This window comes from Motacilla alba, chromosome Z (genome assembly GCF_015832195.1).
Source record: "Motacilla alba alba isolate MOTALB_02 chromosome Z, Motacilla_alba_V1.0_pri, whole genome shotgun sequence".
In the NCBI taxonomy this organism is placed as follows: Eukaryota; Metazoa; Chordata; class Aves; order Passeriformes; family Motacillidae; genus Motacilla; species Motacilla alba.
Window position 1 is genome coordinate 7192060 of NC_052046.1, and position 23697 is coordinate 7215756.

Sequence of the window (23697 nt, forward strand, 5' to 3'; positions counted from 1 at the left end):
CATTGAGCCTGAAGATGAGACATCATTGTGACACTTGTGCTGTAAACACCTAAATAGATGAGATCTCAGCTCAAAAATCACACCTCTGAGCTTCATTATTTAAATATTTCTATGCCTGAAAATAATTATGTCAGACAACTATCATGAAAACTTCTCCTTAGCCAGGAGACAGTCAAATGGGCAGCAGTAAATCAGTGACCATGACTTCCTAGCTCTCAAGCCTGGTTGTGAGGTTCCTGCCTGGTGCTTGCAGTACCTGTTCCCATCTTCGGGTGAGGCTGGACTGGTTCATTTGTGCCTAATGATGCCTTTTCCAGGGCAATGCAGCTCATGGCTTAATGTAGACTGACCCACTGAGTGTGTTTAAGTGGGTCTCTCTTGGCTACAGCATATTGGACCCATTTGTTGCACTTTGCAAAACGAAACATCCAGGGAACACAGCAAAAAAAGGAAAGTAATAAACATTATATTTCTATGTTTTTCTTCTATCAGTACATTCAACTACTTCTTCCTAATAAACAAGATCCATTTGGGATCAACAGGTCTCAGGACCAATTTTATTTTATTATCATCAAGGAGAACTGGCTGTGCTGTTAACCTTTCCATTTATTTAAAATGCCCTGGATTTCATATTCAATTTTTGTGCTCCCTATTTCTGATTGTTTCCTTGAAATGGGAAATTCAAGGACTTTGATAAATGCATTGAAAGGTTGCCTTATTTCTCTGTCACTTCTGCCTTTGCATCCTCTGCAAAATGCAGTTTTGCAAATCATAAAGATGGGGATTGTAACAAGTATTCATCAGAGTATGGCAGGGAGGGCTGCAGGGGCAGAACAGGTTCGACTGTCCAAGTGAGGGGAAGAAGCAAGAAGCTGGTAAGAAACATTTAGGAGCTGAAATTAGTACAAACTGATAGGCTGTCTGTCCCTGTAGTCCCTTTTGGTGGTGGCATCCACGGGCTGAAACCAGTTTTACACTGCCATGGTCTGGCAGTCTGGGAGCCATGGAAAAGGGCTTTCAGTGAGTTTGTGGAAATATGTTGAAGAATTCATATTCTCATTTGAGACTAATTTACACTCTTTTTATAGTAACTCCAGTTGAAATAGTGCTGATACAGGTATGTGTCAGACTGTGAGAGAGACTGATAGCTCTCCATCGCTGCACAAATTGTCACCTAAACTGCAAATGGCAACACTTGTCCCACACACCCACCCCACACCTCCCTAAGCAGGATCACAACTTCTGGGGTATTCCATACCCATTTGAATGAGGCATCACAAATAAGTAACTTCCTCAGAACAGGTTTTCTTGAATTGAGTCACAGATAATAAGCATGTAGTGCCAGAAGTTTCCCCATTCAAGACGTCAGCATACCCAAACAGCAGCTCCTTCTAAGGAGTCAAACTCAGGCCTTAAGTAACTGCAGAATGAGAAACCTTAGGTACTAATTAGATTATTTCTCTCCTGCATGACCTGAAATAGGTTTTCTGTCCTCCTGCATCATTGTAGACACTGCACTTAAGCTGATCCCATGAGCACCTGGAGATCTTTCCTAATACCACCAAGAGTGGTCACTTCATACTGAAGTTGATCAATAAAAAACATCCCTGTGCCACTGCACAAAGAAAGCTCCCTGCAGGGCAAACACCTGGCGCTGCTGGCTCTCCTACTCTTCCATTCCTGTGCTCAGCTCGTGCCCCCACAGCCCCTCAGTTGCCTCTCCACCTTCTGAGCCCTCCAAGCCCCACTGCAAAGGGCATACCACAGGGAATGCTGAGCCGAGACGTAATTGAATTCCCAGTGCTCCACAAGGAGCTGCCTCCTCAGAGGGATGTGACTACCCCTCAGAGCCCACGTGAACACAGCCAGTGGTGAAAGTGCCAAGACCTTTCAGATGATTCAAATGTGTGATTGTCACACTCGTCCCTTCACACACCTCCATCAGGGCAGCCAGGACCTGTGTTCCTTCTGGCTCTGTACTTTTCACTCCCTTTCTTTGTGTTACTTTGGCAAGTAAGGAAAATGTTCAGCCCCCAGGTCTGAGTCATTGCCACCCTCCCAAAAAAAAGTTGCGTCCTGAGCTGCTCTTTTCCAGGAGCTGCCAAGCACATCCCAGTACTCACCCCAGCTCCTTATGCAGCCACAGACTACAAGTTGTAGCAGGAACCATTAATACTATTAATAACCTCTTTTTAACATGAGACCTTTTCAAACTGCTGGACACAAAACACTTGACGCATTTCACTGCCTACGTGTTGCAAATCCACACTCTCCAAGGAATTTCACAGCCATCACTGATGCAAGCTGACCTCCTTGCTCCTGCAGAGCAACATCACAGACAGACCTCAGGCTGTCCTGCCCAAAACTCATAAATGCGTCACCATACAAAGGAACAAGGGGTCCTCTGCAGCATAACAGCACCCCACCGTGCTTTGATGTACCACCAAACAACTCCACTTCTGAGCATTCCTGTTCACCAGGGCACCGTCAGTGGTGCATAAGCTTCCATCTTCCCGGATAATTTCTCCCAGCAGCAAAATACTGGAGCCGCTCAGACCAGCAGGCTTACTATGGAGCATCCAAAAGTTCAAGGAAGGTGGGATGCAATCCCTTTAGAGCATGAGTACTTTCTGCAGCAATGATCTCCTGTCTAGTCTGTTTGCTATTACATCCATCCATCCATCCATCCATCCATCCTCATAGTCACCATTATTCTCACTACAGGTAAGCACCTACATTTCCATGGAAAGGACAATGCAGATTTTTTCATCAATGGCTATCTCATCTCACTTTGATTTATTTAGAAGGCAAGCCTATTCTTTTTTGCTTGCCTTCACTTTGGATGCCCCAGCCATGACTGACTTACTTGAGCATCTCTGATCTTTACTGCCTGTGACCATTTCCCACAAAATACCTCCTCTGAAAGGGCTTGATTTTAAAAAGTGACCATTTGCTGCAGGGAGCAGAGCATCTTTTTGCCTTCGCACTCCCACTTGTGTGCTGGGGAGAGGCAGTGTTGGGAGGACTGCTGTGCCATACCCTGGGGTTTGAGAGAAGGGTCTGGCCTGCATCAGAGTGAGACTGATTGTAAGGAAGGGAGGGAGGGAAAGGGGAGATAGAGACGCAAGAAACCTCGTCACTTCCACAACTGCTACTGCTCAGGAGAAAGGAGCGAAAGAAATATATATCTGCTTGCCTATTAATTTAAATCTAGACACAGGAAGAAGTCAACGAACTGTAATTTATGAGCTGTCAAAGACTGAAAAATTCCTTTTGACACTGTATTTTCAGTTATTACATGCTTTCCTGCAAGACGACAGCGTAATTCTGTAGGGAGTCTTCTAGTGAACAGCACAATAGCAGAGGGCAGTGGGGGCTTTCTTATTATCTTTTCTTCCCCCTTTTGTCTTCTCTCCCACTCCTTTCAATCATCCCCCCTTTCCTACCTTGCTGCTTGCCCAAACAGCAGCAAGGAAGCAAATCAGCAGCAGTCCCTGTCCTGCCAGCCCTTCAACATCTCCAAGGCAGTGCTCGGTGCTGGGCTGGGTCTCGCACCATGCAGAGATTCCCGAGGACTCACTGGGTGATGGGAATGGAGACTAGGCAATGACCACAACTCCACCAGAGACAAGGGAAATAAACTCTCACACTGTCTCTGGCATTTTAAACACATCAGCTGGTTTGCCTTTGCCCATGCTAGGTACCCACCACTCCTGCTGTCACACCTTTTGGTTGGGTCCCTTTCACTTGTATCAGCACTGATTGACAAGTGCCAGCTCCCTCAGATGCCCAGAAGTTGGCAGTACTGACTGCCTAGCTCCCTGCTCCTCCAAAAAAGTGAATCAGGACAGTGGAGATTCCTGCCAGGATCCTGATTAACACATGCTCCCCTGGAGAAGAGTAGTTTCTCCTCTTTTCTAAGCCCTCCTGAAGATTTGCTCCTTGGAAGGCAGTGGTAGGATCTTGGGATGGACACTCCTGGACAGAACAAAAACCAGAGGGTGGGGTGGCATTTTGGTGGTAGTGTTTGTGGAGGGGAAGGCTTGAAAGGGTCACCTGCCCATGGGTATCTGTCCGCATCTCCACCAAGTTGTGGGGACATACAGGTTTGGGAAAGGTGGCACCTTTGCCCAGTGTCAGTTGATGGAGGAATCCAAGCTAACATCAAATGAAGTTTGACCTGAAAATGTTTCTTTCTCCCGAATCCAACCTGAAGTTCCCTTGGCATCCAGCTCATTTCCTTATCATTTGGGGACAGGAGTGGGGGAGGCTTTCACAACAAATGTCATTTATCCCTGTATTTCCAAATCTTCCTTTTCTTTACACACACAATTGCCTTTTAATTTGAGTTGCTGGTGGTAATGGTAAGGTTGTCTTTTTGCTTTATTTTTTTCTTCCCAGCTTTTGTTTCTCACTCACAGCTCAGAAAACCCTTTTAAGGTTTATTCTCTGTGATAGGCACTTCGCCTCCTATTTAGAGAATCACTCCCACACGCTGCACGCATCCATATGCAAACACGCAGACACACGATTTTTCTGGGTGAACTGAACTACAAATCTTGCACTTTAATATAATTTAGGCAGCCTGTGCAAAGCTCTCTGAAGTCAGGATTATGGACTAGTCTTCTCAAAAATGCTGTAGAGAAGTCTAGAGGAAAAGATCATTATTTTTGTGGGGTTGTGCTGCAAGGCAAGTGCTCACAATCCCCAGAACCTATTCCAGGTTTTGTGTCTGTTTAACTTCTGTGTCACCCCAAGCCTGAATCTGGGCCAACACCACCACCTACTATACTTAGGCAGTGTTTGAATGATTATGTTAGACCTTCGTTAAGTCTGCTATAATTGCTGTGGTAGCATGTTCTTTCAGAATTGGGTAACAAAACAATCAAGGCCAAAACTCCCTGGATTGCAGGTGAAGAGATGGAAAAAAAAAGGAAAATAAAGAAGTTTGCCTAGAACTACTCTCACATCTAACAGCAAAAACAGGGAGATAAAAGGCTGTCTCTTGAATGTGAGGTGAATCCTTAGGGACCTGGGGACAAACTGTTATATCTTACTCATGAGTGGGTTATTGATGGGCAAACTTTCAGTGTTTCTGTTAAAATTCAGGAAAGCCTGCACCAAATCCTTCAAGCTACTGCTCTCTGGGTCCTAGCTTCCATTTAGATAAGGTGTGAGCTACTTGTCCTGTCTTTTTTTCAGGTAATAGCTGTCTGTAAGACCAAGGACCACCAAACCACCCAGGGCTAGATCTTCCTCAGTCTGGAACAGGTCAAAAAAAGAGATAGTGGAAGCCAATAATGAAACAATGAAAAAGACAAAGCGGGACTCAATGCATGTTCCCTGACTTATTTTGGTTAACATTACATATGCTAAATAAATGTCATCCCAACTGGGACCAGGGCTTTGTTTCCAGCTCAGAGAAAAGTTCAGGGAAGCTGAATGATAAGAACCCTATTGCCTTTACATTGCTTCACTGTGCAGGGAAGTCTCTGAGTGCATACAGTACAATTACTTTTGCTCCCAGGAAAAAAAGATATTGAGGTGAAGAAAGGAAAAAACTGTCCTGTGTTTCTTGTTACATGAAACACTCTTAGGAATTATGGCTTTGGTTTCCTTTATTTGCTGGTCTCCAGCTCTCACAATCTCAGTGGGAGTAGCTTGTAAGGGGGTATTTAATCCCAAGGTCCCACAGACATTATAGTGACAAGAATATAATAAAGAAGAACAGGGTCGTTCTTAGGGTAGTTGAGTCACTGTATTTGCAAAGATAACATCTACACCCGCATAGCAAACACAACCTGCCAGTGAACCAGCCATTAAAAATAAGCTGCAATAACCAAGAGCGAAGAACAGAAATAACTGAGGTCTGTGCCCAGCTTCTATAGCAATATCTGGAGAAAGGAAAATGCAGCATTACTTAAATACTGTTGTTAGAGGATGGTGCTGCAGCAGAGGTGAAGTCCTGCTGTTCAAGCTGGGAGAAGGAACAATGCCAGAGGCAAGGGAAGGAAGGAGAGGGGCTATGTGTCTTTGAGATCCTATCTTTCCCGTGGCAAAACTGACTGATTGAGTTTTCCTTATCAGTATAAGTTATCTTGAGCTGCAAAGGTTCTCTAGAATTGGAACTTCCTTGTAGTTCTTGCTGAGCACAGTGTTCAAGAGGGTGGACATTAAATGGATTAAGAAGTGGGTAATGGACAAATCTCAAAATGCAGTTGTCAAAGAGAAACCATGATAGAGTGAGGGTATTTGCAGCAGGGCTCTACACGGATCAGTAGCCAGCTCTGACGCTAGTCAGCATTGTCATGAATGATGTGGAATTAAATATCCCGGCTGATAAAATCTGTGGATAACACAAAATGGAAAATTGTAAGGACAGAACTCTGATACAGAGTCATATAAGTCACTTAGGTCACTCTGAACAAGCTTTGGCTAGCTAAGACATTATGTGCGTGTTTCTGCAGAACCAAATCTAAGTTGACTCAGGGCAGAATAGGGCTGCAAAACAGGCCTAAAGAATGAGGGGTTTCATTTCACAAGACAGCAACCTAGAAAAGTACCTGGGCAATGGTGTAGAAAAATGGTTAGCATGGATGAGGAAGACAACATCATCTCCCAGCATGGTGGTGGGCAAAACCATGCAGTGGGCCTCTTCCTCTATAAACAAAGAACCTGAAGGACAAAGATGATTTTAGTAGGTGACACTGGTGGGGAGAGTACTTCAGAAAACTGATCCAAGCCTGGCATTCATTTTTAAAAAAGGTGATAGTTTTTTAAAAAAACTGTATAAATGAAACATATGCCTCTAAGTGCCAGGTTTGAAAAGTTGTGCCCATTCTTGCCTGAGAGAGCTCCAAGAGACTTGGGCCTTTATGGAAGTACCTTTTCTGGGGAAATAGGCTATATATGAAAGAGCACTTTAATCACCTGGAGAGAGGCTGCACTTTTCTCTGAAACTTTTCTAATTTGGACACAGTGCCAAACACATTAAAGCAAGAAGTCAGAGGCAGGCTCTTGTCACAAGAGGATGCACATCAAAGCAAGCTATGATGCTGTCGGTTGTTCTGCCCATTGTCCTCATAGTAAGAGCTGGCCCCTCACCAGGACACACGTTTTAGCCAAAACACAGCCTATGGGGATGGCTGTGGGGCAGCAGCAGGATGGCTTCAGCACAGTGGTTCAGCCTCCTGGGGCAGCTCTGTGGGCATCTTGGGTACAGAGGGGGAGAGACCAGTCCCCTACAAATCCCTTCTGAACAGTCAGGAGTGTGAGCCTCTGACTAGCCTGGGGTTAAGGGGGTTTGGGGAGAAAGGAGGAGTTTGCCACGACTGTATTTTCCCCTGTGCAATGCCCATCTTTACTTGTTGACTGATGCTGCAGATCACTGAAGAGGGTCTTTAGCACAGGGAGCGTGCCGAGGCCGGCGCTGGCTCTCTGTGTCAGTGTTATCGCTCGCTGTCACATTTCGAAAGAGGAAGCGAGTCTGTGCCACGCACACAGAGAACAAAGCCTTCGCCAAGCCGAGTGAGAGTTACAACTTGTCAGCACGTCTCTCAGCCTGCCGAGGGCCAAACATGAAACACAAAAAAGGCCTGAAATGAGGGGAAAAGGGAAAATAATAGCACAGCGAGCTCTCAAGCTCAGAAAAGGCTTGCTATAAAACAGCACCTTCGCTCTCTGCCTCTCTCTGTTTCTCTGAGTCCTGGCTACTGATGAAGGGAAGAGATGACTCCCCTTAGCACAGTTACAGTACTGTTGCAGTAATAGGGACCAGAGCCAGGTTCAGATCTGGCTTGCACAGCCCTCCTTTCTCCACACACCCCAAAAAGCATTGTTAGCCAAAAAGCATTACTAGTAATGATGAATCTGAGGTGGAAAGAGCCTGTGGAGGGTCATTTTTTACTATATGGACAGTAAAGCTCTGGTGGTTCGAAACACCTTTCTAAGACTTGGACTTTACCATGAGTTAATCAATTAATTTATCCCATTAGTAGGAATGGGATAACAGTTTTTTATATTTGCTGATCTTGCCTCTAGCTCTGTTGATGGGACAAATAATTCTATCATTGCACGGTGTATGTCTGTAATGTTGATTTATACCTAGTAAGATCTTGTTTCAGGAAGCTTTCTAGATTTATGCTTACTAATCGTTTGGTCTAGGTATATAATTTTCTCTTTCAAACACTTTTGACATGGATAATATGCCATGGCAAGAGAAAAACAATAGTGTGGGCAGCACTGTGCAGGGCTGAAATGAAAGACCAGCTTCAGAGCACTTCTGTGAAAAAACAGAAATGCATCTATACAAACTGACTGAAAACAAGAAACAAACTTCATATGGACTCCATCTCATACTGCCAGTTGTTGTTGATACAGTTGGTAGTATATGCAGCCTTCAGGCTCTTTGGTCTAATTAAAATTAGATGAAGCAGAGCACTGTCTGAAAACTACTTGACAAATATTTGTCTTGTTCCCATCATGGCACTGTGCTGCATCTCCTGATGCCCACTGGTAAGGGATTGAGTTCCCCCCTATTAAGACTCACCTGCTCTTAAGAAAAACATCATCCAGTTCTACACCCTTGATACAGGCAGGGACCCTCTTCTTCCAGATAAGGTTGTTCAAAGCCAAATCCAAATCCAATCTTCTGAGTAGACAAAGAGATGCCCCTTCTCTTGCAGGTGTATAGAAGTCTTTTGTCCCCAGCTCTTCCCTTTTGCTTTCCTCCATGAGTTCTATAGCACACAGTCTCGGGTATGAGCTTGAGTGGCACATGTAAGATCAAGGTGTGGTTTAAAGCCAGGATTTTATCGAACTCTTGATGAGCAAGACAACAATTTCATTAATCCTGAAGGAAAACATAAGGACAATAATGGTCCTTCAGACTGGTCAAGGGCACCCAGCTATGTTACTTTTACAGAAGCAGAGCCCTCATTCAGTAAGAGTTACTAGGTAGCGTTAGGCTGAGCTGAGAAGGATCAAAACAGACTGATGGAAAGGAGAAACTCAGCAAGGAGACACACAAGGCAGGATTTAGCCCTGAGCACTCCCATCTTCCTGCATGTGAGAGAAGATGATGGAGAAAAGATTTGCAGTTGCAAGCCACTAATATGTCATAGACATCCACTACAACCATCCGTGATTTCAGCCAAGATCAGAACCATGGGACTGTCCCCACAGGCTCACCAGGGAAGGGCTGACTAAACTGTGTGAATGGGAAGGTGCCCAACCTTATCCTGACCAAGCTCACCTCTGAGACCCACCTGTCCACAGCCCTGCCGGCAGCACCAGTGCCTGCATTAAACTGCCTCTGCAGCGGGAGGCTGTTTATGAACTAATTCTTTACTGCTGGCATAGCACCCGGCTCGTTTTCACCTTTCTTAAAGGTTAACCTCATTTCCTTCTATTAGTTGGTTTTAGCGAATGCCATTCGGCGCGGCAGTTAAAGAGCTCTGTCAGAGGATGGAAATGACAGTGGCATTTAAAGCCAGCCAGAGTTGAGAGCTGGGGGGGTGGGAAGGTGGGTGGAAGAAATAATCTTCAATAAAATGTTTGTAGGGAGATGCTAAGTGACATCAAAGAAAGCAGCCTTGCTTTTCCCCAGAGGAATAATCTTTGGCTCAATGTGCTCAGCGGGATGGGTCTCCGCTGAGTTTTGAAACCAGCCCAAATGCAGGGAGAAAAAGTGACTGGAGGACTCCAGAAAGGGCTCTGGACATCCCACCTTTATGGATAACTTCTTTTTGGGTCTAGCTGGCCTTGCTTAGTGACAACTCTGTGCTGAATATTACTGTCACTGAAGGAAAGTTCCCCTATTAGTATGTTGACTATAAATTCTGTTGCAAGCCCTGCCTGGCATTTCAGGGCATCCTGTCTGATCCCAGTTTTACTGCATTCCTTCACTTCTCTGCAGTGCTGTTTTAAACCTGGGGTGAGACCTGCAGAAAAGTCTTCTACTCAGAGGAAGGATGAGTCTTGCCTTTGCAGGAGATTTCACAGGGGGTTTGTTTTCTTTTCCTTACTGTAGCAGAACGGTGAAAGGAGTGTAAGCAAACAGGCAAAGTCTGGGAAATACATGCAGACTACCAAACCCTGGCACAGAAAATGTGTGATGGGCGTAGTCCAGGCTCTTGCTGTCCTTCTGCTCTGTCCTCACCAGATCTCTCCTGGCATGGGTGTAAGACATTGTTCTGCATCAGGAAGAATCTACAGTACCCAGCAGTGGCAGGGACATGGACATCTGAGCAGAGTTTCAGCAAATCGGGAGTCTGATCAAAAGCCTGCAAGGCTCTGTGGCACTCTTTTTCATTAACTTCAATAAGCTTCAGCTCTAACCCTGAATCCCCAATGTTTATTTCAAGCACTGGTGTAACATCACTGGAATATAATGTTCCTCCTTAGACACACCTTAGGGTAACAGTCTAAATGAATATGTGGATAAGTCAAGCCAGATCCTGCTGGGTGACATCCTGAAACAGACCCATTCATTTCCTGGGTCATTTGTCAAGCTGGCCAAAGTGTTTCAAAAGACCAGGTGCCTAGCCCAACGTGCAGTTTTGTAACAGGCAAAGCATTCCCCTGAAACAGATTCATTTCAGTGAGATTTTTGCTCTCTTTCTTTTTTTTTTTTTTTTTCAAACTAAGGCATTGAGTTCTCTTTTCAGGAGGTGCAAATTTATCATTTAAATGGGATCTTTTTGATCTAATTTTGTTTCAAGTCTGTATTGTATTAAACCACTAGCTTCCATCCTGAGTTAGACCAAAAGTTTGTCTAGTCCAGCATCCTCTGCTCCAACAGTGCCCATTAGAAACAGTAGGAACAAGGCTTTTATGAAGAGTGATCCTCCCCCTAACACCTTCTGGCTTCCAGCAGACAGAGGTTTAGTGACAAAGATAGATTTTGCATCTGGATATTCATGTTTTATAGCACTGAGTGGACATAAGCACCACTAATCTGTCTCATTCGCCTTGGAGCTAATTTATTACTTTTGCATTCAGCAACATCCCATGACAGAAATGTCTTTTATTTATTCTTATAGTGTGTGAAAATATGCTTTCTTTTGTCTGGCTGAAAACCGCAGCCATTCTGCTTTATATATTTTATGTTTTGAGGTTATTAAGACAAAGGCTTTTTATTCCTCTGAGACAATACCCTGTAACATTTCACAACTGAAGAATTTCCGTTTCACAAGAACTTTGGCCTCTCCAATTCAAAGTGGAAGTACATTTTTTGAGACATCAGTATTTCTTATAGAAAAAAAATCCATTTTTCATCCAGTTTCAGTCATTTCATTATATCGGTGTAATTGAGGGTGACAGCAGCAAAAATAATAATAGCAAAAAAACCCCCAAAAACCAACCAAACGTAAAACTACCAACAATAACAAACAACCTACTTAGGCATCCTAGGAAGAACGGGCCAGAATGCATTAAAGTTTCATAATATCAGCTTCTTCCTGCCAGCTGGGCTAGGCTAGTCACAAGGACAGGCTGGGAGGACCAGACACCCCAGCCTAATCACACTGGCACCACATCATGTGCCTCCACCTTATTGTTCAGCTGCCCATATGCAGGTGTGTTCTGTAGAGAAGCAGAGTCCCATTCTCACCTTCATTTCTATCAAAAAACTCTCCCAAATGCGTCTTCCACCCAGTTAGAGCGGAACTGGTTTAACAAAAGTTGTGCTGTCTTTTTAGGTGACCTGCCTTATGGGGAAAAAAGTCGCTGTTAGGATGTCCTAGCAGTCAGTGGGATGTCTGAAGGATTAACTGGGTGGATTCTTTTGGGGTTCAGGTCTTGTACTCTTCGCCTGCAATTGGCCACATGCACTGCATGCTCAGCTCTACTGCTCACATCCAAAAGCAAACACTTACAGGATTTCAGGTCTTGCTCCATAAAGAAGGGTGAAATTATTTTTCCCTCAATCTTCTTATTTTTCTACTTGCAGTTACAGGCAAGACTCTCTCTTTACATGCTCATAAACACAGCCTGGCAAACTCCACTTTTTATTTTAACTAAGGATTTCAGGTACATCATCAAACAAGAAAAGCACAAAACTTCTCTGTGAAATACAGCTTCATAACTGAAATGAACATTAGGCTAAGAGCTGTATGAAGTAGGAAAGGTGTTATTGAGACCTCTGAGATGTGCTGCTTGGATTCCTTTATTATTATTGTTTTCTTTTGCCTTTTCTTCATTTTCTTTGTTTGTAGATGAGGGCATGGAGAGGAAAAAAAGCCAGGAAGTTTATAAAAGCAATAGAGAAGGGAGTTGAGGCATTTTTGTGGAGATCTTTAATGACATTCTGTATAATTTGAAAGTGGGGAGAAAAGGGGAGAGAGAAAAAGGGAATTAGCAAAAAAACTGGCAAAAGAAAAGTGGAATGTGGAGAGAAGCGTGTGGATGAATTTTAATGCAATCAGAAAGCTGTAATAATGGTAATAAAGGAATATATTCAGACGTCAAGAGAGGGAGAAGGGAACAGGACCCGCGACACCAGAATTTAAATTAGACATAGACATATAATTCTCTTTTCTTCCCCCCCCCCCTCCTTTCTTCAAATGAAGAAAATGGAATTTTTAAGCACAGCAAAGGAGGGATTAACAATTGGCAGGTTTTCAGCCCTTTGTCTTTTGGCGAATCCCATTTAATCACCGTCTTTAATATTAAGGAGGCTGTGGCCGTGCGGGGCTGTCTCAGGCTTGGGGGAAAAGGGATGATATACAGAGTAAAAGAGAGATAACACTTAGGTTCAGGCAATTGTGAGGAAGTGTTTCAATTACCTCCACTGAAGTCTTTAAAAACTGAAGTTTAATTTGATCTGAAATGTCGTCCCAGCTCCTGCAAGAGAAAATATGTCCTTCCCACCCCCCTTCCTGCCCATGCCCACGCTGTTTCAATAGTCCTCGGTGCTCAAGGCTGGAGTGCTACCACAGATTAATGTCTTGGCCTTCTAGGCTTCTGGAAAGGGTTTCAAAGCTTCGACAGGTCACCAGTGAGATGAGTTTAGGAACTGAAACTTATTTTCCTGACATACCAGTCTTGACACCACTGACCCTGCGGAGTTTGTCAAGAAGCTTCTAAGCTTTGCTCTGAATGGGTGTGAAAACCAAAAGGCCCCTCAGGCTCAGCCTCAACCTTGTGTGGCCACAGAGTGAAAAGGGGATGTTACACATAGGAATTAAGATCTGTTAAATTCACCAGAACCAAAGGCAATAGGAGTGGTATTCAAATCTGAGCTGCTTCTGAAAGATGAGTGCAAAAGCATAAATCAGTGTTCATTTGAGGTGTCATTTGATAGTACAAGACAGTATTTTCCTTCATCTCCTTCTTCTTCTGGAAATCCATCAAACTGGGCTGAGATAATATTTGTGAATTCACAGGAAGAAGGAGCCTAAACAGTCATGCAAATTCCTGTGAAGTTTAGTCATAGCACAGCTGGACACATCCGCTCTTCCATGCTGGGTCTCCTTAGGTGCTTTCTCCCAAGAATGTTTCCAGGATTGTTCCTGGGAAATGGGAACTGTAAGAACAGGCTGCTAACAGCTATGGAAAGAAGACTAATTTTACCTTTTTTTAATGATTGAAAGGTTGATTTAGATCCAGATATTCTTCTTGTTGTGGCAGGACTGTGAAAAGAAAGTGTGTGTTTAGGCTGTAGGTTGAGTTTAGAAAGACCAGATTTTGACTTCCAAGTCTTTTCCTAAAAAGCATCGCCTCAGGGACAATTCTCAAAAATATTCCAGTTGTGTGTTTCAGATAACGACTAAGAAGAATCATGAACTGTGAGGGACAGTTCAGAGGCAGAGGCTTTATGCTTTGCCTGGCATGGGGTTTTAGACTTTTCTCACCAGCAGCTTTCCAAAGCAAGGGCTACAAATAAAATGGATCTTTTCAAGTCGTTTTCCCAGCTCAATATCAAACACCATAAAACCTGTCATTTAAGATCTGCACAGGGAATCTGCACAGGGAATCTGTACATCTCTTGGCAATGGACGGTTGTGATGGTGCTGTTCAGCAAGTCAGAACTACAGATATTTGTCTTGGGATTATAATATTTGCAGCTGTACAAGAAGAGTCTGCTGTTAGGATTGTTTAGGCTATGTCTTCATGGCAGGGTTTGCTTGGCCCATGGCCAAAGTTTTGTCCATACCCTATGTGCACAGAGGAAGCCTGAGTGTGTTTTCATCTCAGCTGCCCAGATGAGGCTCTCAGTTTGTGGTTGGGTTTCACTTCAGCGTTGGTGCACACAGGGTGTTGCTACAGCAGCACAGACAAGCCAAACCCAAAACACACCCACCCTCCTGCTCAGAACAGTCTTCTCCATCTCCTCCCATTTTTCATCATGGCTCTGCACTTTTTCCATCCTGCTCATACGCTTGCTCTCCCAGACAATACTTGGATGTGGTTTACAGCTGCTGCGCATCAAGGACCTCTTCCAGTTCCCTGTATAGCAGGTCTTTCCTCAGGAAGGCAGGACTGTAACATAGACCAGGACACTGAAAGAAGAGAATAGGCCCAGTCATGTTTAATCAAGAAACATCATCTTGGACATTGGGTTCAACATCTGGCAACAAGTAAATTTTCTTTCCAGTTTCTGACCAGCAGACAGCATCTCTGTTCTCTTGGACACAAGCACCTTGATCACGGTGTCACTGTCTTTAGGAGTCATACTGCTGCAGGACATGAAAAACTCTCCCTGTAAGATAACTTCAAGATTCACAGCCATTTTAATTTACAAAAGTAGACTTTTACTGAGGACTAAACCCTGCCTCGACTTACTACCACGCTCTTTCATGAAAAGGAGTAGGGAAAGCTCCAGCCATTTAAATCTGATAGAAGCCATTGTAGGGTTCAGCCACAGATCTGACTCCCAGCCTGCCAGGTACATTTCACTATTTCTACCAGGGCTACCTGTGCTTCTGGAGTATGGCAAACCTCACCAATGTCCAGTTTTGCCAGTTGCAAACACAAATTATTCTTTTTGCAGATGGGGAAACTGAGGCTGCCTTTTTCACTGGGTAATTTATGTAGCCTGTATTTCCACTGAGGCCACTGTCCTTGGCAGAGATATAAGTATTTAAGAACAGTAACTGCAAAATCATCCATCTCTTTGGTACCAGGAATAACAAATCAACCTAAGAAAAAAGTGTTTTTCCTTTCCCTAGTTTCCAAAGTATGGCTTAAGATGGGACTCAGGAGTCCCAAAAACCAGTCTGAAATGTACAGAAAAGAGCTTCAGCCAAGTTCTTGAATATCCTCATGGGTCCCCTCTTCCACAACTGGATCAGGAATGATTTTCACTCTTTCTCAAAGCAAGATCTAGGTTAAATCTATTGAAAATAGTTTGTGGCATGTTGAAAATAAGCAGAAGGAAGAAGTTCCTGACTCAGTGCGTGCTTAAGCTGGAGAATGTCTTGCTGCAGGATGTGCTGGATGCTTGCAAGCACACACAGGTTCAAAAGTCCACTGAACAATTACATCAAAGAAAGACACTTCAGAAACTACTACATATGAAAAATAAAACAAAACAAGTAAAAAAAAAACACAAAAAAAGAAAACCCAAACCAAAATAAACAAACAAACAATAAAACCACACTGCAGATTCCAGAATTCCCTGAATTGCAGAGCACTGAATTCTAGGAGAATATCTGGGGGGGGATCAACAAAATTCCCCATTCTTTTACTCTTCCCTAGACATCCAATCTGGCTGTTGCCAGAGACAGCAAACAAAATCAGACAGACCCTGTGTCTCTTGTTCAGCTGTTCTTTCACTGTGTTTACAGGATCCATGTCCAAGTCAAGGCTCAGAGTGCAGCCAAGCAATTAAGTAAGAGAAATCCTTCAAACTAAGTTTTTGACATGCAACAGTGGAGAGTAACGCACCTGTGGGATGAAGCTTCCTTCTTTGCACGGGAGAATTATGCTCCCACACCTGGGCTTATATTCATTTGCGCTTGTCCCCATCACACAGCTGTTCAGATTAGTGTTATTCTCTCTAGCCCGGGTGTCTCAAAGCCTCTGTCTCCAGCAGTTGGAGACCAGCAGCTGTGCAATCATATCTGCTAACGTATGGGATATAAAGGATCTGTTAAGTAAAACTAAACCAGGGAGGGAGGAGGGGGAGAGATCAGTGCAAAGAAATCAGTCCTGCTAAGATGTGATTAGGGATGCCCCACAACACCCAGCTGCAAGGAAGAGGTGAACTCAGCAAACATTTTAAAGCCTGCAGCAGAATTAGCCCCTTGAGGGTGTTGTTTGATATGGGGAGGAGGAGGGAAAAGGGGCAAAATAGGAGCTGCAGGTGGAAGGAGGGTTTGTTTGCTATTGTTTGGAGTTTGGAGCACTATGCTTCTGTTATTTGGGCTTTTGAATCTTGTTGGATTTTTCCCCCATCCTAATTTTTGAAGCACCTCTATTTTACAAGGTTCATGTGTTTTCCAGCAAGGTACCACGGAGAAGATAATTAGCTAATTTACAATTAGCTACAACAGTATTCATAATCACTTCCCCTGTGGAAAGGGTGGTAATCATCATCACGTAGCTGTAGGAGTGCTGTGAAAATGGCAATAGGAGTGTGAAACCCAGGCCCTGGGAAATGCCCTGCTTTTAGCCTATTGATCACCTGATTAGCACAGGTTAAGGGGAGTGTTGGGGCACTCTGGCTCAAAAGAATGACAGGTTTGAGCTGGCAGATTTGAGTTAAGAGCTCAAATCAAACTTTCATAACATTCAGGGCATCTGCAGCCTACCCTTCTTCTCTCAAGCTCCTTCTTTCTTCCTTCTTGGACCTGTGGAGGATTCCTCGGTCATGACTGTCTGAAAGAAACCCAGGTTTATAGCTCTTTTTCACCACTGTCACTTTGGCATATGCCTGATCCCACTGCTTGGGGCTGGGAGTTTTGGGGGATGAAAGTCTGGACATGAGTCAGCAATGGGCTCTTGTAGCCCAGAAACCAGCCTTGTCCTAAACTTCATCAAAGAAAAGTTAAGGCAGGTGGTTCTGTCCCTCTCTTCTGTTTTTGTGAGGCTGTTTCTGCATTTTTGAGACCGCTACACCCAGCTCTAGGGCCCCTGCTATAAGGCTGTGAACCTGTTGTGCAATATCCAGAGGAAGTCACGAGATAATCAGGGGGCTGGAGCATCTCTGCTGTGAAGACAGCCTGCGAGAAGAGAAGGTTTCAGGCAGACCTTATTAGGGTCTTTAAATACTTTAGGTTGCTTATGAGAGGTGGGGACAGACTTCTGAATATCACCAGTACCAACAGGATAAAGGCTCCTTCTTATCAAACAAAAGAGCCTATTCACTAGACACAAGGAATACATTTTACACCATGAAGCTGGTGAAACACTGACATAGGCTGCCCAGAGGAGAGTTTCTCATTCCTGAAAACTTTCAAGATTCTGTTGGACAAGTCTCTGAGCAACCTGCTCTAGTAGAGGATGTCCCTCCTCACTGCCAGGGGCTTGGACCAAATGACCTTTAAACGTCCCTCCCAACCCAAACTACTCTGATTCTGTGCCTGTCATGAATACTCTCAGTGCTATCTCCTCTTCCTTCTCTGCCAAGGATGAATTAAGAGAGTGGGCAAGCAAGATCAACTCTACTTCCTGCCTCCTCTCTGGTAAATGTGACACTTGGTCCTGTGCACTGGCTTTTCTTCTTACCCACACCTGCATAGAAAACTTCTCTACGCTGCTTGTTTGTTGTGTCATGGTGCCAAGGAGATAAACTTAAAGGCCTTCCCATTGCCAGCACCAGGGCACTGCAGCTGGTCCCCCTCTGTGTGTGCAAGCATGTTTGGGAAGGAGGGGAATAGCAGCAGGCACAAATAATTATTAGCTATACAAATTAGCCTGGGACACAGAGACGGTGAATCTGTCCCTCTTTATTTCCAAGGCCTCGGAAGTTGTAGATGGTAAAGCCGGTTTGTGCTTTCCAAATACAAGGATTCAACCTCTTTGTTTTGCATGAGGAATACAAGAACACAAGTGTATTTATATACTCTTATCTAAATGTACCCCCACGCACACACATACATTAGCAAAGCTATCGGGATAAACACAATCCTGTGTCATGTCTCCCTGCGAGTGACCCTAATTTTCCCCCAGTCCCTCCACAATTGCTGTGATTCTTGTTCTTGTCCTCTTGCTCCACAGAGGGTCAAACATCCTGCATCTCATTGTCCCTTCTGTCTCTTTAATTAGTGCCCGTCCTCCCCCTTCTCCCCCTCGCTCCAGTGTCCCCCCTTCCCAGCTCCTTTCAGCACTTGGTTTGCAGCGCTCTATTATTTCACCTTTCACGTGTGCCGCCTCCTTCGCCCGGGCCCATCTGACACCTCTGCCTTACACTCATCATGGAAACATAACATTTAAATACAAATAGAACAGGGAATAATTTAACCCCTATTTGCACTGGGGAAGGTGCCAAGGCTGCATATAAACACTGCAGAGAGGTCTATAGACGTTGTATATTTATCTGACAAGTTGCATTTCTTCACCACGGTGCCTTGCAGCCAGCTTTTCCTGACAGGCATGAGCCTCCACTCCTGGCAGAGTGGTCAAGAAGAGGGAAGCCTGGTTCCACAGGGGTATTGGAAATGTGACCAAAGAAACATCTCTGGGAACTCTGATTTGCTGTTGCAGTGGTCTTTCTCTCCCTTCCTGTCCTCCTGTGAAGATCTTGGACCTTCTGTCACTGTTGTGATTTTTTTTCTGGCAAAATGGGGCAGACCGAGCAGAACCTAATTTTCAGTATTGTCAGAATTCATCAGCAAAAATCTCCTTGGCTCTCCTTTGTGCCACCACACACAAAAATATCCAGCCATGGTTGGACATTTCCATGGCAAAGTGGGCACAATGGACTCAGTTGTAGAAAAAGATAATGGGGTGTACAATAACGAGTGAAGACAAAACCATGAAGAGAAGAGGCTCACATGGGCACCATATTCAGTTGCAATGTTGCAGGGCAGGGTCACTGCTCATAGTGGTGCCAGTTTTAGAGATGTTGCTGCAGCAAGGTTAGTGGTGAGTCCTCAGATGAGACAGAAACTGAAATTGTGACTTGGGAGAATGTAAAAGACAGAAATTTGCACAGGCTGTTCCTCACAAAAGCAAAGGGAAGACACTCTGATATGAATGAATACTTGATGCACAGCCATGTGTGGCCTTGAGGAGGCTACATGAAATAGGCCTCTTCCATCACACCTCTTCTTAGACACACTGAGTGAGCTCACTGTCTTCATTCCCCTCATAGGGAGGAGATGGGAGGATGCTCCTCCTCCTGCATGCCCATCTCCATTGAGCAAGACTGTGTGGTACTGCAAGGTACAGCTGCCTCTCTCTGGCCACAGACCAGTTTAGGTTGGAGCACGAGGTCATGTCCACAGCTCATGCTGGGGACATCCCAGATCATGCGCTCATGCCTGGCCTCTTTTATCTTTCTCTTCTGCCCCAGACAGGGATATTTCTGTTCTCCCTGACTGTGTGTTCACTTTGGTCTGGGACCCATGTCTTAGGAAAGTCTGGTCAAAAGATTTTTTGCCCCACAGTCCCACAGTCTGAAATGACACTGAGCATTGAGCCTGGCAGTGGAGGAGATAGGGGACTGAGTCTGCCCAGTGCTCTGAAATTTCGGTGTGGCTCCTGAGACACAGATAGTGGGAACAATGTCTCACTGAAAAAGGAGGAAGCATGGGACTCAGGATGTTGATATGGGTGGATTACTTTTGGTAGAGACAGACCCTAGAGGCAGGAAGAGCTTAGGGACAGCATCATCTAGAACTGCTCCAGGCTTACGTGCAGCCTAAGACTCAGATTTTTGTAGGATGTAGCACCCTCAAATCTCACTAAAGGACACCAAAAACACCTGGTGAGGAGCACAAGTGGTGTGCACACGTGGTCAAGACACACCTTGATGACATCAGCCCATCCCCTCTTCATTTTAATCTTGCAAATTCATGGCATTTTTTAGACATATTTACAATTCAGAAGTAGTTTTCTTGGTGCTTGGCATGTCAGCTTTCTGTCTGGGATGTGGAAGAGTAGTCTATGATGATGCCCAGAGTGTAAGAGGCTCATAATAGACCATTAGAGGATAAACTCATTAGCCAAGACCTGGAACATATTAAATGGTCCCTTCTGCGAAACTCTTCCCTCTCTTTTTCTACTCAGGATATGTGGTGAGTGTTGTTAAAACACAGTGTTGAGTTCCCTGAAAGAGATGGGATGTGAGAGGCAAATGCACTTTGTTATAGAAACTCCTGAAAGTAAAAAATCTTGTTAAATCAACTAATTTTTTATCAGCATAGAGTGTGATTGTGTAGAGCTCTGAGGTGGCAGATATAACAAATGATTCCCCTGACTACATGGGGTGCTGTTTCTCAGGAGGCAGACGGGATGCTGGTATGGAGATGGGGTTGGAGGTGATGTCCAAGCAGTGGCTGTCCATGGGGATCCTCTTCACACCATCTCCCTGGGACCAGCAGCTCCTGGGGAAGGTGATCCTCCCCTTTGGCAGAGCCTGCCCCTTATGGTCAGATGACCACCTCATGGGCAGCTCACCAAAGCACCACATCATCTGCCAGCCACTGCAGTCCCAGCGTACTGCAAAGAGGCGTGGGGGGGGATGTAAAAATAATAATTTGAGCAGTTCCAAAAACACCTGGTTTGAGGTTTGAGCTTTGCGTAAACTAGACCAGACAAGGCAGTTTCAGGCCAGTTCCACACTAGAGAGTTTCGCTGACAGAGGAGGGAGGTGATTTTTTTTTTTTTTTTTTTTAATGATACATTTATATTAGCAAAAAGTCTGGTGAAAACAGTTACACAGCTAGAGGAGTGCTTTTGCTGATGCAGCTTATTTGGAACAGGGGAAGCTGTATAAAGTACAGTATCACAGTCTTCTGTTCCATGGAAGTATTTAACAGGCACAAAGTTTCTAGGCAAAACCTTTTGCCAATCATGTTCCTATCTCTTCCCAGCTGATCTGCCCCCTTCCTAAAATATCTTGCAGGAAGCTGGTCCCATTTGCTTGGTAGGTTTTCTTCCAACACTTGGGGAACCTTTGGACTTTGGACTGGACTCATTTCCTAAGGCTCTATCATGCCCTAGACTGAAAGATACTCCCCAGTGCACACCATGAACTTCAGCAGCTGCTTCTCTGAGGCTTGTACCTCACATCTTGGAGTCTATTTTGCAGCACACTTTGGTCATTGGGAAAACAAGCCTTCCACATGTTGAAATCACCTTCTTCTGAAGTGGGGACAACCTACAAGCTGTGTGGTGTTAAGTGGGGATTTGTGCACCACTACAATCTGAACTTTTTGTTGCTAGCAGAGACCTCTCTGCATAATAAATTCCATCATAAAGTAAGAATATTTCTTGCTTTAACAGGTCTATCAGAAGGCTATTTCTGTTTTTCTCACTTATCAGAAGTGTACCTGTATCACCCCAAACTTATTTTTCCTACCAGTTCAGCAGCCTAGCTGAAGGCAACATAATTCCTGCTTTTCTGTGGGCAGTACACTTTTCGTTGTTGTGGATAACTCGACTGCAGGGCTGAAAGCTCCTAATATCCTTATTCAATAGCCACTGCATGAAAAATTATTCACATCCAAGGCTGTAAAGTAATTTGCCAATGTGCAGGTGCATCTTGGAGAGGGGAATTTTGATCAAACACTGGTTTGAAGCAGAACAGATTGCCTACTCCAGTGATTTCTCAGTGAACAAAAGTGACATGAATTGCCCAATTAGTCAGCCAGAAAAGGGTTATTGCAAACCAGTGTTTTGTTCAGCTTTAGGTTAACCTGTGCACTAAAAAAGTAAATTAAATTGTAAAAAATTATTTTTATATTTACATATATTTATTCAAATTAGTTACAGCTGCTCTGTAACGTGCTCTGAAAAAAACCCTATTGGTTCACACATTTACATAGCATTTAATGAATCATAAATAAGACATTTATGAATCATGTGCAAATGGCGTGCTTACATACATGATGTAAACTATGTAAATTTCCCTTTTTTCTGGGTGTAATGGTAGTAGTCTTTGAACAGAAACCTGATCAAGAGGCAGAATCCCCTCCCTCCCCTGCTGCCCATGGGGCTCTGGATGCAGCCCAGGACACGTTTGGTCCTGTGAGTGCACAGTGCTGGGTCATACTGAGCATCCTTGTTCAAAACACAATTATCCATTAGCAGAAAACATCCTGCTTTGGCATGAAATACCACCTGCTTGAGCTATCTCATATATTAACAATCGTATAAGTTAACTTTATATTTCAAAACACAATTTAAGTTTCAGAAACTTTGGGCTTATTTCAAATGAATTTTATAAATATATTAAAAATCTCATCCAAACTTGTAGATACATGTCTCTGAGTGGGCATGAATGACAAGTCTCCAGTTTACAGGCTGTGACTTCTGTTATATCCTGATTTTAAAAAGCTTATGTTAAACATTTTTTGCCTCCAACTTATTTAGTATTGCGAGGGGTACTAACTTATGTTATTTTTCATTTGGACTTGGTTCCAATGTACTATATTTATCACATTCCTCTTGGATTGCAGTCTGAGCAATGTTGTCATTGCAAACTGACTGCAAAAACTGATCAGAAGTAGCTGATTGGGAAGACTTTGGTGCCTAGATTTTAAGAGGCAGAAAAATATTTTATAAATAACCAAACCATTTTTGTTTGTTGTTTGGTGGTTTGGTTTTCCCAAAATTTGGTGGATTATTTCCAAGTACTCATATGAAGTCAGAGGCTGTTAAGTTTTTTTGAGCCAGAGACCTGAAAAGACTAGCAGCTTCTGAGATGTGTCACCTTGGTGAAGTCACCGTTTGTGTTGCATATGATACTGAGCCATCTTGGCTTTCACATCCCTCCTGAAATATGGTAAGCATCTCTTTATTTTGTTCCAGAAGACAGAAAACTCTTTGTGGGCATGCTCAATAAGCAGCAGTCGGAAGACGATGTGCGCAGGCTATTCGAGGCGTTTGGCAACATCGAGGAGTGCACAATCCTTCGGGGACCCGATGGCAACAGCAAAGGTAAGGGATGCCTTGTGCTAGAGATGCCTTGAGCTAGACCCTGCTCTTTGTATATATATAATTTTCTGGTGTGAGAGAAGTATCATGCAACCCCCAGAACAGCATCTCTTACTTTAGGAGGAGGCACATTTTTACTCCCATGGTCATTCTCTGCTTGTCTGTCAGAGGAAAAAGCGGATCATGTTGTAAAACACTCATCTCCAATGGGCTATGGGTCACCACATGCAAACTGATGCCTCCCCTCTGAACAGGGCCTTTACATTCACTCAAGATGTGCTCTCCCCACCCCATTGAACAGGATGACTCTTTCTTTCAAAAAAGCCAGTATTGTTACTTTACATCTTGACACTCTGGCTCCGTCATCATCTCTGTTTGTCTCTCATCTACTAGCCCCAGGTCTTTCTCTCCTTCACCTGCTCTTTGCATGGACTCATGCTGCCAGTGATTGCAGCTGCAAGGGTACAGGTGCCAGTTTAAATATTACGCCCATTGCACATTTATTGTTTGAAACACACAAATACTTCATTGCAAAACTAGGTGCCTTTCCTCCTTCTGCCACTTTTTTTACCTGGATACACAAAAGATCTTCTGCCACAGCCCAGGCATGAGAGTGAGGTTTCTTTCTTGTGCAGGAAGGTAATATTTTTC

General features: G+C 44.0%; 1 protein-coding gene across 19 annotated transcripts in view; it reads left to right on the top strand.

Annotated features, from left to right (window-relative positions):
* CELF4 (CUGBP Elav-like family member 4) overlaps positions 1–23697 on the top strand; it is a 710045-nt gene that overhangs the window by 568774 nt on the left and 117574 nt on the right. For 14 of the 19 annotated variants that reach the window (XR_005255538.1, XR_005255539.1, XM_038125919.1 and 11 more), the window contains exon 4: positions 22921–23049. Coding sequence is in view for 17 of the 19 variants with exons in the window: in XM_038125919.1 (XP_037981847.1) it covers positions 22921–23049 (129 nt within the window). In the remaining 2 variants the exon portion in view is untranslated. The remainder of the gene's footprint in view (positions 1–22920; positions 23050–23697) is intronic. The other 5 variants (XM_038125915.1, XM_038125923.1, XM_038125927.1 and 2 more) reach the window with 1 other exon arrangement.